Here is a 12,503-nt window from a genome sequence, read left to right as displayed (position 1 = left end):
TGTGTCCCTGGATCAAAGAGCACACAGCATATCCTGAAAGGTTTTGTATTACGGAAGACCCTCCATTGAGAGGATACTCTTGAAGTTAAATGCATGATTATAAATAATCACAGCACACACAAAACTGGCAAAATGTCACTCACATATGACCAGTGGCAACACACAATGCTTCAGAATCCAGAATGCTGTTAGCAGATGCCTTCTTCCCCTTAAATTTTTTCTCCTCACTCATGCTATCTGAAACAATGTTAATGTAGCATTTGAGTCATTAGCTTTCTGAGCTGAGTCACATTCTGTAACTTCCCTAAGCTTCAGTAGAAGTGTCTCTCCTCTGGAAAGTGAGTGCTGGAAGGAAGATGTAAGACAATACTCAAAAAGAAAGATGTTTCTGTAAGTTGGAGCTGACTCACACGCTTTCATGATTTCTTGTATCTTATAACGTTGTACTGACTTAGAAGAGTAGAAAGTCTTACATCAAGCTTCAAGGTGCTGGAAACTGCAGCCCTCACAGTGCTAAGGTAGAAGGGCTCTTTCCACTGTAATCTCTCACCACTGAGGCCACATGCTGATCCTTTGGATGTGTCAAGGGGTCTTAGAAAAGATAAACAGGATTAAAGAACGAAAGAAAGTAGGAAAAATGGTTTGTCACAACCCTTTTTAAAAAAACACAGCTCCTACAAAATGCAAGTGTGAGAAAAGGAAAGGACATCATGCATGATCTTTGGTGTCATGAATACTAATTTGGGGGCGAGAAGCCCTTAGCTTGCAGACTGTGTAGTCCTTGTGGGATCTGCTGAGACATTTAAGGACTACCATGAACTTCCTGCAACAACACAATGCAGCGTGTCAACACATTTTTTTTTCTATAGAGAAGAGACCTATGACCTCCAAAAATTAAGAACCAATTAGATTGAATCTTAGAAGCCTGTGGCAAGCATGATTGCAGGCCCCGGCAAAGGACAGGAGGACTAGAGAAGCAGAGGATATGGTTGAGAAAAGAGTTTATTGCCAAGATTTAGCATCCCAGGAGATGGTAAAAACAAGAACACCAAATTGGCTCTCTGGTTTCTGACTAGAGTGAAACAGGGATGGCAGTGTCATTAATTGGTTTCTAGGAAATATGGAAAAAAGGCAGCATCCTGATGGAGGTCAGCTCTGATCCTCTTAAAGGTGGGAGTTGAAGACTGGGGCTATTCCATCTGATAATTTGCCAGCTTCTGTGCAGGAAATCTGAAGCCCTTATGCCTTCTCCATCCTGGGGTAGGGAGTGAGACAACCTTGCTTTTACTTTCAGATCATGGGATGCTGTGAACACTTGGGATAAGCACATCTCAGCACTTGGGCAAACTGGCCTATGCCCAAAGCCCATCAGGCAGGGCACTGGGACTATGAGGAGACACATGGTTTGTTGGGGAAACAGTATTTAATGGACCAGAACACAGCTGCTTCCTCTGAAAGGCCTGCTGAGGATGGTCTCCCTTAGCAACCACTTTGCTTTTACAAATTGAGTTTAAGAGCTGCCTACTTTAAAATAGATTATTTGAGTCCCTATAAAGACAGTCACAATATATTTTGAAAAGATGATTTAAATGAATTTAAATGGAAGTGATTTTTAAAAAAGATAAGAGAAGAAAAGAAATAAGTTTCTGCCACAGATTTGTGTTAATGTATTTTCAGCTGAATCATAAACCAAACTGGAAACCAAAACCTGGATCAATTGTGTAAATTGATAAGTGTGTTTGCTTTGGAATGTTCTTTACAAATTGTGTTGACTGTTTGTTCTCATTAAAAGTCCCTAGTGCTCCCTCAAATTTGAAAATTGTCAATCCTACACTGGACTCTCTCACTTTGGAATGGGACCCACCAAGCCAGCCAAATGGCATCCTGACTGAGTATGTCTTAAAATATCAGCCAAGTAAGTCACCGTGATAAAGAGAAGTTGGATTTTAAATGAACTTCTGTTATAAAATGCAAGCTGGTTATTTCTATATATACCTTCAAGTATTAGTCCAGAAAGAGCTTCAGAGCATACTTGTTATAAAAAAATATTGTATGTGCTATTAAAAATTAAGTTATTTTTTTGAATAATACAGGTTATTAAGTGTGGGCCTGAAGGGAGGGTCCTATCATTAGATTAGGAGACTATTATGTGACAAAAAAAAAAAAAAAATGAAGAGGAATTTCCTTGGCCACAGAATCCTAAGAGAGTGTTGGAGTTATTAACAATGTTGAACTTCATCAGCAAAGAATGAAAACTGCTATTGTAATCCAACTGTCAAATTTTCCTAGTGTGTAAGCCATTTGTTTACTATATGTTACATTTTACAATTTTACTGGTCGTTAGTATGTTAGCCAATGAATAAGAAGGATTGTGAAAGGCTTGTATACTGGGAACATTGTTTTTTGAATATTATTAATAATACTATTTGCAATAGTATTTCTGTGACAGCTAATGGGGAATCCACTGTTTGTCACTTCTCATTGACAGTTAACAGCACACATGAACTAGGCCCTCTGGTAGATTTAAAAATTCCTGCCAACAAGACACGCTGGACTTTAAAAAATTTAAATTTCAGCACTCGGTATAAGTTTTATTTCTATGCACAAACATCTGTGGGATCAGGCAGTCAGATTACAGAGGAAGCAGTTACAACTGTGGATGAAGGTAAGATGGGTATGTATAAAATCTGTATAATTACAAGTATCAGGGAATTTTTAGAAGCATTAAAATGTACTCCTCTTTTTCTCTTGCTATGGGATATCCATCTTATCAAATAATATATTTATTTGTAATTTCTCATCCCAATGTATGGTAAAAATCAATGTATGGTAAAAATGAAAAATTGTTCATTTATTTGGGTGTTTATTTTTCAAGCCTATATGAAGCTTCTAAACTTACATTAAAATATTGGAATAGGTGGCTAAGATGGCTTGGTGCTTAAGAGCACTTACTACTCTTGCAGAGGACCTAGGTTCAGTTCCTAGTACCCATTTGGTAGCTCACAACTGCTTATAACAACAGTTCCACTGGATCTGATGCTTTCTTCTGGCCTCCACAGGCACCTGATATGCATATGGTGCACATAAACTCATACAAACAGACACACATACAAATAAATAAATCTTTTAAAAATATTGGATCAGGAAGAAGAAAGAACAATATTGGTCACATTTGAGTTCAAGGTTCAATGTAACTTTTTGCCTATACACATGTACATATATATGACTATATATAATTCTAGCTCTAGGTCCTAAGTCTTGCTTGTCTACATATTGATTTAGACTTTTTAGAAAAAAAAAACTAAAAATAATTATTAAATAATGCACTTATTTCATGCATAACAAAGAAACATTGTATTTTGGTATGTCATCTTTAGAGGAAGCAAAAAATGTCCCATTAAATTGAGTATTTTCAAAAATCATTCAGAAATTTTTTTGATTAAAGGATCAAGAACAGTGGGAAATGATGCTAAAGAGATAGATCAGTGGTTCTGAGCACTTTTGTCTTACAGAGGACCCAGGTTCAGTTCCCAGCATCCACAGGATGGCTCACAACCATCAATAAATACAGTTCCCAGATATCTGATGCCCTTTTCTGACCTCAGTGGGAACCAAGCATGCATGCAGTGCACATTCACAAATGCAGGCAAAACATTCACACTTCACATGTATAAAACAGATAAACCTACAAGTATTTTAACTATTGTGAAAGATTTTTTGTTTTGTTTTGAATGTCTCTAAATTGTAGAATTTCTTAAGGACTATTCATCTGGTTATTGGTTATCTTCAGTAGCTTCTATGGCATAAAAATTCTGTCCAAAAATGGGTCAAAACATCCTAAGCCTTCTTAGAATAATGCACCTTAAATAATGTTTATATTTGACTATGGAGTAAGTTTGGGAAGAATAATACATTTTTGTCCCTGTGCCTGATGTAATAGGCTTCATTCTTCTTGCATGCTTTAGCATTTCAATAAGTGTTTTTTAAAATATGGCTGTACATGCTCACGGGTGTGTTACATCTAACTATCTAGTGTCCTGTTTCTGTTTCCCTTCATCAAGCTGGTATTCTTCCGCCTGATGTAGGTGCAGGCAAAGGTAAAATAATTCATCTGCATGACTTTATACTTGTATGAACTTTGTAATGTTAAATATGGAGAAGTGCAGCATGGGTAAAAATGAGAAAACAAAATATTTTCAGAACCACCAAAAGGAGAATATCTGGGCCAATAGTGGCTTTGAAATTAGTTTCTACATAGTTTTATGAGTAGAAAATTGCATGTTTAAACTCACAATTTTTTTTCTCAAGATTTATCCCTCGTGAAAATCCTAATTTTAGATTATAAGAGTATAATTTGAGTTAGATCAGATGGAACCAAGACTGAAGATTTGTCACAGATCTTCCATATGGCCATGTCACATATCAGGAATTTGAATCCTAGATGAAAACAGCCTTCCACAAATAGCTCAACTGAGCTTCTGATTGCCATCTGACCTGGCCTCACTCCTGAGTGACATAGGGTATTTACATTTGATAGCATTACAACATACTATCTTTTTGAGCTTTGGCTTAGTGATACCCCACAACTGATCTGTGACAGTCTCTGCACATAAGTGTTCCAGTCAGCCTCCATGCTCTGCTTAGCTATCTCACTCTATCATGTCTTTGCCACTAACTGCTCAAGTCTCCCCTTCCTGGGCTATAGTCAATGATCCTCAGTGGATGGTATCTACTCTCCTTTAGTTTTGACTGCCCTCTGTGTCCTAAACACTTGCTGCAGAATGTTGTTTGATAACTTGTAATAATTCTTTCACCTGTAGCAAATACCCCACATTTGACTTCTGGCTATTGGTCCACTAGGCACATAGAAAGCAGCTATGTGCTTGCCTCTGAGAACTGTCTCCCAGTGAAGTAGTGAAGTACCCACAGTGAGGCCTTGTCCTGGGCTGTAAGAGACCAGATGAGTATAAATAGAAGGGAAGGAAAAGAACAAGAGAGCTGGGAGTCTTGTCTTAAGTGTGTCCACTATTGTAAGCTTCAACTTGATATATATTTTCTATTTTCTTAGAAATTCTGCTCATAGCCAGAGCCTTGGTGAATTGCAAGGTTAATTTTAGAGCAAATGAACCAAAATTATATTCATTTCAGTCATTTTAAATTATATTTGTGGTTTTAGACTTAAAAGGACAACATTGTAACAGTTCTAAGCTTCTATTGTATGTAGAATAACTGTTCTATATGCGTATCTCTTTTCTGGGATATGCTAAAAGGATGGGTAGTTGTACAACAAGCTATGCTATGTAACTTTGACTCAAAAATTCCACTGAAAGCCTGGCTGCCTTATGTCTGTGTCCATGGCCAGTGGCAGCCAAGAACTTGTGCTTCCCTGGGGCTGCCAGTGACACAAGTCTGCGCTTCCCTCTTGCTGGTCATATTTCAATACAATAAACTCTATTTTAAACTCAAATGAAAATAAATCTATATTAAAAGACTTTTGGTTTTTATTAGATGTTACCAAATTCAACTGTGGACAATTTATGAGAGAAAAACAAAGCTGTACATGCTTAGTACACTCTCCTCAGTATAATTACGTTGAGAAAAAGCTGAGCATGGTACTTTAATCCCAGCACTCAGGGAGGCAGAGGCAGATCACTGTCAGTTTAAGGCCAGCACAGTCTACAAAGGCAGTCCAGGATAGCCCAGGACTGTACATAGAAGCCCTGTCTCAGAAAAAAAAAAAAGGAAAATAATTAAGTTGTGAATAAATCATTAGGAGTCCATTTTGATCCATTCCTTGTCTGATTCAAAGCATCAATTACATAAAAATTACCTTGTTTGGCAGTTCTTGTTCAATTTCTATGGTTCTTTAGATGATCTCAGGGGCCAGGGCTCTGGGAGCTAGCTCTGAGAAGGTTTATCAATGAAATGAAACAAGACCTTAGCAAAGTGGATGTGGGCTTTGCCCCCACCCCACTGCTAGAAGATCTGTATCTCTGTGTCCCATCACTTTGACACTGATGCGCTTGACACCAGACACCAGAACAGATTTGTAGAGTAATTAGTTGATATAGGAATGTGGAGAAATTAGTAAGCCTGTGCTCTGCTTAATTTGCAGCCACCATGGTCACCCCAGGACTGAATGGAAAAGCTCCACTAGGCAACAGCCAGTGCTGAGTCCTCCCTGGAATATGACTCTCACTAGATGATTTTTACTAGAGTAAAGACCCAATAAGTTAGAAACTCAAGTTTAAAGTTCATGTCTTTATTTGACCTGAACAACAGCAACAAAATCCCACACTAATGTGTTTGAACACTCAGTGTAGCAGGTAATGGTGTCTCCTTGGCACAAATAACACAACTACTTTTTAATTGACACTGTGAATCAAGAAAGTAAAACAAGACTTTTCCCTTCACATGCTTGAAATGTGGCAGCAAAATGCCAAACCTGTAGTATGAATGAAATGCTACATGAGCACCAAGAAGGAGAGCATTTATTTGGCCCAGCAGGGTCAGGAAAGGCTTCACAAAGAACTTACCTTAGCGCTGGGTCTTGAAGGCCAATTTTCTCTAGCAGGTGAGTCAAGGTTGAATTCTTGGTCAGAAACACAAACAAAGGCCAGGATTAGAAAACCCACAAGATGGTGTGTTATAGCTAGCAATGTACTAGTGGAAAAGAGATGCCCTTGAGTTGTGACTGTATTGGAGGCCAAAGGTGAATAGCTGTAGCAGCCACAGAAGCCACAGAGGTAAGTCTTTGAGTTTTAACAGGGAAGTTTTGTAGTTTAGGAATGTGGCTGCGGAGAAAGGTTCACTGTGGTAAGAGGTAGGCAAGGAAACCCTTGGAGAAGCCAAGCTCAGAGATAGCACTGGGAGCCCCTTGTTCATTGCCTGGGATGCCAAGCACTCAGTGAGCAAGAAAGTGGAGCAAGAACAGCTAACAGTAAGAAGGTTAGAACTCCCTGTTGTAAAAGTGGCCAAGCAATACAACCTGAAGAAACTGTAATCTGACATTGAAGAGAAAAATAAATACAAGGTTTTAGTAAAGACACTTTAGGTACAGCTAATAACACATTAGAGATCTAAAATACGTCTGTCTTAAAATTGGAAGTTTCCCCACCTGACTCTAGCTTCTGGCAGTCACCTTTCTGCCCTTTCTGTTTGGCTGCCTTAGATTCCATATGTAATTAGACTCCTCTTTCTGAGTATGGCTTATTTCACAAATAGTGTTTTCTTCTTCTGTAAGGCTGAGTGGTATTCCTTCATGTGCACACCAGTTATGGTTATCTGCTGATGTCCGACAACCTTTCCTTAGTTTCCCTGTCCTTATTCACAAAGAGTGCTTCAGTGCAGGACAGTCTCCCCAAGCATGGTTGGCTACCATAAAAAGCTAAAATGTTACGCTCAGGATGCGAGGCTAAGCACTGCACTCAGGGTCAGCCGCTTTGGACCCAGAGAAGAGCATGTCTGATTGCATGCGGGTTGATGCCCCAGGTCCCGCCTCTGAGAAAAACGTATCAGACGGGTCTGATGCTCTTTGGGTGGATGACACCTAAATGAACATCGGTACAAAGTCCCAATTTATTTCTAATATCAGAGATCAGACCTCTACTCTTGCCTGATGAGTCTAAAACAAAAAGGGGGAACTGTAGAGAGCTGCGTAATGCCGCGCCTTAAAGATGGAGCTGGTTTCCACCTTCCACCTTCCCCATGGTGAGTGCTCTCTGTCACAAACAACTCCACATTTGGCTAAGGCCGAGGATCTGGCTTGCTTCCATGTATATGGACCTATCTGCATTGCCCATGTGGCACGCTGGGATTGGCTACTCAGAGGCTATTTAAGCTGTGGGCTGGCTTTCCCCAGGGTCAGATGATTGTTCAAGGTTCCTAAATAAACTGCATTGGAAAAAAAAATTTGACAAACCGTTTCAAAAATAAAAAAAAAAATACAAAAAAAAGAGTGCTTCAGTGAACACAGTGGGACTGACATATCTTCAGAACACCAATTTAATTTTAGTAAAGATGGAAATAAAAATGTAAGTGTCAGAACAATCCAGAGAAGAAGCAGTAGAAAGAAAGCAGAAAAGGATATTCATAGATACTACTGTTTCAGGACTGACTAGATAACTCAACTGGTAAAGATACTTGCCACCAAGCTGATGACCTGAGTTTAATTCCCAGAGCCGGTCTGGTGGAAAGAGAGAACCGATTTTCACAACTTGTTCTCTGACCTCCACCCAAGCGCCATGTTGTATGTACACATATAAGCACACATATGCACATGTGCACACATACATAGACACACACGCACACAAATACATGTAAATAAATTTTTAAAACTTTAAGCTTAAAAAAGCCAGATGTTGGGCTGGAGAGATGGCTCAGAGGTTAAGAGCACTGGCTGCTCTTCCAGAGGTGAGTTCAATTCCCAGCAACCACATAGTGACTCACAACCATTTATAATGAGATCTAGTCTTTGCTTCTGACAGGTAGGTGTACATACAGACAGAACATTGTGTACATAGTAAATAAATAATCTTTTTTTAAAAAGCTGGATGTTATCTGGTTAAAATTATTTAGCTATGGTTCTGCTTTCAAGAAACTACAGTTATTCCAAGATTAAATTCATCAGTTTTATGATGTCACAATAATTTTTTAAGACATGATCACATGTATCCTAAGCTAGCCTTGTCTCCTAGAGTGGCCTAGAACTTGATATGTAACTGAGGAAGAACCCTGACTTCTCACACTCCTGCTTCTACCTCCAAGTTCTGGGACTGCAAGAGTGTGCCTCCACACCTGGATTTATGCAGTGCTAGGGTCACTCCTAGGGCTTCATAGACATTAGATGAACACTCTACCAACTAAATTCCAAGCTCATAGTCCAGAATTTTTAAAAGAACCTTATTATGCCAGATGCAGTGGCACACACCTGTAATCCCAACATTCAGAGAGGCAGAGGAAGGTGGATCTCTGTGAGTTCGAGGCCAGCCTGGTCTACAAAGTGAGTTCAGGACAGCCAAAGCTACACAGAAACCCTGTCTTGGAGATAGATGGATAGATAGATAGATAGATAGATGACAGATAGATGGATAGATAGATAGATAGATGACAGATAGATAGATAGATAGATGATAGATAGATAGATAGATATTGGTGTGCCCTAGGTTTCAGCTGGTGATAGTTCACACACATGACCATATAGCTCTTTTTTGTTTATTTTACGCTTGCCATTATCCACTTAAGAAGATAATCTGGGAAAATTAAAATTGTTTTTGGTAATTCAGTAATCACTCTGCCCTCTGCTATTCCTTTTGCATCAGCACAATACAGCACAAAGTATGCATGTCACCCAGTTATATCTCACAGGTCAAGTGCGTTTTAAACTATAATGTGCGTTTTAAATTTTGTATATCCTTATTAATGAAATTTGTCTGTAGACAATATCATACATGTGTGCACTTCACACCTCTCTACCATCCCTTTCCAACCCTCCTCCCCACAGATCTCTCTATACACCTCATCCTAAGATATGCTACTTCATCAGACAGCATTCAACACAGAACTTCTAAATTATATAACATTTTAGAATTAATTTCAGAGTCCGGGAAAACTTCTCAGTGCTTTCTGATTTCATATCCCATATAATTTCTCTGAGAGTAGCAAAAGGATCTTATAATTTTAGCTCACATAGTTCTTTTAGTTGAAGCTGTTGGGGTGGGGCTGATAGAATTAGCACCAGGGTGTTCAAATAACACTTCTAATTACTTTAGATGTGTTTTTAGTCAGTTGTATGGAGAACATCAAGGAGCCTCCATAATTTGGATCTTTAGATGCTGGTTAGGCTCTCGTCAGGAAATGCTGTGTAACCAAAGCCAGGCACTGTCTGGGATGTGTCATGTCAGCTAGTTCCTGCTCCTTTTATTTCTTCTTGACCTTTGGTAGAGCATTTTTGACCACCATGTTTATACCTGTTTCTTCATCATATCCTTCAGCAGGATCCTAGCCAACATCCTCTAATGCACAGATGTGAAATCCTCTAAATTCCTAAAGAGGAATTTATCAGATCCTCAGATTCTCAGGTTGTGACTCACAATAGATTAGAAGTCATTATTCTAGAGAATATTCTTTTCCTCCCAACATAAATTCTCTGAAGACCTACACTGAAAAGCTAAATAAAATAGAAAAGTAACCCCATGATACCTGGAAGCCTGATATCCTCTAACGGCTTCTGCTCTCAGGACAGTTCATCAGTCACCATTGTCCATCAATAAATGAAGACAGTGACATTTACTGGGACTGGATCTAATGGAAAGCAGCTTACATTACTCAGAACTCATGGACTAGAACTCATAACTTTAATAATACATCACTACTCTGATTATTATAATATTTTAGTAACTGGGTACATCTTTCTATAACAAGAGTAAAAGTGCAGAGACTAAATTTTTTTACAATAAATTCTAACATTTTATTTGCACAATTTCAATCATTTTATCTTTCAATCAGTGTGTATGGCGCTGTAATATGATTTTTTGTTTTGTTTTGTTTTTCTGTTGTGCATTTAGTCCGAGCAGTAAATCCCAGGATCAGCAATCTCACTGCTGCAGCTGCTGAGACGTATGCCAATATCAGTTGGGAATATGAGGGACCAGAGCATGTGAAGTTTTATGTTGAATATGGTGTAGCAGGCAGTAAGATATGATTTATTACCCTGCTTTTGATTTGGGGGACACATTTTAAGAGACCAAGAATAATGTTTACAATTTACTATGGCTGAATTGAAAGATAACTTGATTCCATCAAGATAATCAGAGTCATTTTAATAAAACCACAATGAACCACAAGCCCACATATTTAATATATAAATAGAGATATTCTGTTATCAATAGCCAGGGGTGCATAAGCTCACTGCATGTTATTTTTCATGTCAGAGCACTTTAAATTGGTTCTGTATATGCAACAAGTAAATAAAATACTAACCTTTAAGTACAAATAAGACAACTTTTTTTTTTCAATTTGGAATTCCTAGAAGTAGAAATCAAATTAACCCTGCAAAATTTTACAAGCAATTGAAGAGAATTAAAGCTGTGGGAACATCCTTTTTTGTCTTGGTGTTTTGTATTACCAAGTTTTATATATTCCAAGTTTACATCACACCCATGTGTCGTGGAAGGTGCAGGCAGCTTGAGCTTTCAGTGACTCGTGGAAACCCATCACTTGCTCAATTCAGTGTGCCCTACATATCACAGCCCAAATGACCAGCGAGTGTTTGCACAATGTCTGACAAAATGTTGCACACCATCCAATTTTTTATTCAGGCTCTTACCAATCAAATACATATTTTTATAAATAGCAGTCCCTTTAGAAATAACTTGATTTCATCAATTCTTGAAAAATATTAAATTTTATAAGTCAGATACAATTAAAGGCATTTAAATTTATCAAAAGATTCATCTTATGACTCTTTATAAACAATTCTCATAGTGCATTGAAGCCACTTAATGTAAAATATTTCTTAAACATCTTGGGAGAAACTCAGCCAAGGAGGACATAAGGCTGTATTCTTTGTATTAAAAGGAATAATGACCATAATGCGATATGTGTTCTTGTGTGCACACTGAGTGTCCAATAGGTTCCTCTTTGAGTATGTTTTCACTTAGCTCCTCATTTTAACTGACTTATTTGAAATAATTAGATCTGCAATATCTAAAATGTTATGTTCAGCCAGCCTAGATTTTTTCTATTTTTACCTCAAAGAGAATTATACTTTCTTGAAGTATTAAGTAACTTCTGATCCCTTGAAATATTCAAATTTGTTTTTGTTTGTTTGTTGTTTTGCAAAATTTCCATAGGCAAAGAAGAATGGAGGAAAGAAATTGTAAATGGTTCTCGAAGCTTCTTTGGGTTAAAGGGTCTAATGCCAGGAACAGCATACAAAGTTCGAGTTGGTGCTGAGGGGGACTCTGGTTTTGTGAGTTCAGAGGATGTGTTTGAGACAGGACCAGGTGAGGCACACACCACACCAGTTCTCGTTCGTGCTCAGAAGTATAAGCCACCAGACACTCCAGTTAGAGGCTGGAGCTTACAGGGTTATGAATGTCTATCTGATGGATTGGGAGTTTGCATTTTAATTACGTTTGTCTGCTCGTATTATAAGAGTTACAAGGTTGGACAAATCCTCTTTCAACTACATTATTGCTAAATATAACTAAAGACCTAAATATAACTTTAACTTACATTATTTAGATTTGTATTTCAATTTATAATAATTCCCATATTTAGGATTCTTCTGAATTAAATTAAAGATAATGTCTGAAATTCTTTTTAGGTTAGAATCACATCTAAGATAGTCAGAGTTCTTTACACTAAAATGGAATACAACCCAGAAGTAGCCTGTAATTTGGTTAGATGATTGATATAGTGTTACTAAGTTTGTACAAAGGAAATTCTGTTAGTCCTGTATTGCACTGTATTGCAAAAAAATTGCCTGTTTTAATTTTGTG

At 38.0% G+C, this 12,503-nt stretch overlaps 1 protein-coding gene across 39 annotated transcripts in view; it reads left to right on the top strand.

Moving 5' to 3' along the window:
- Nrcam (neuronal cell adhesion molecule) overlaps positions 1 to 12,503 on the top strand; it is a 509,489-nt gene that overhangs the window by 433,339 nt on the left and 63,647 nt on the right. For 12 of the 39 annotated variants that reach the window (XR_009594569.1, XM_060392024.1, XM_060391962.1 and 9 more), the window contains 5 exons: positions 1,793 to 1,915; positions 2,489 to 2,674; positions 4,062 to 4,097; positions 10,566 to 10,691; positions 11,853 to 12,005. Coding sequence is in view for 38 of the 39 variants with exons in the window: in XM_060392024.1 (XP_060248007.1) it covers positions 1,793 to 1,915; positions 2,489 to 2,674; positions 4,062 to 4,097; positions 10,566 to 10,691; positions 11,853 to 12,005 (624 nt within the window). In the remaining variant the exon portion in view is untranslated. The remainder of the gene's footprint in view (positions 1 to 1,792; positions 1,916 to 2,488; positions 2,675 to 4,061; positions 4,098 to 10,565; positions 10,692 to 11,852; positions 12,006 to 12,503) is intronic. The other 27 variants (XM_060392120.1, XM_060392102.1, XM_060392113.1 and 24 more) reach the window with 10 other exon arrangements.

The sequence above is a fragment of the Meriones unguiculatus genome, chromosome 1, assembly GCF_030254825.1.
Source record: "Meriones unguiculatus strain TT.TT164.6M chromosome 1, Bangor_MerUng_6.1, whole genome shotgun sequence".
Classification (NCBI taxonomy): Eukaryota; Metazoa; Chordata; class Mammalia; order Rodentia; family Muridae; genus Meriones; species Meriones unguiculatus.
This window is presented reverse-complemented; position numbering and strand designations above follow the sequence as displayed.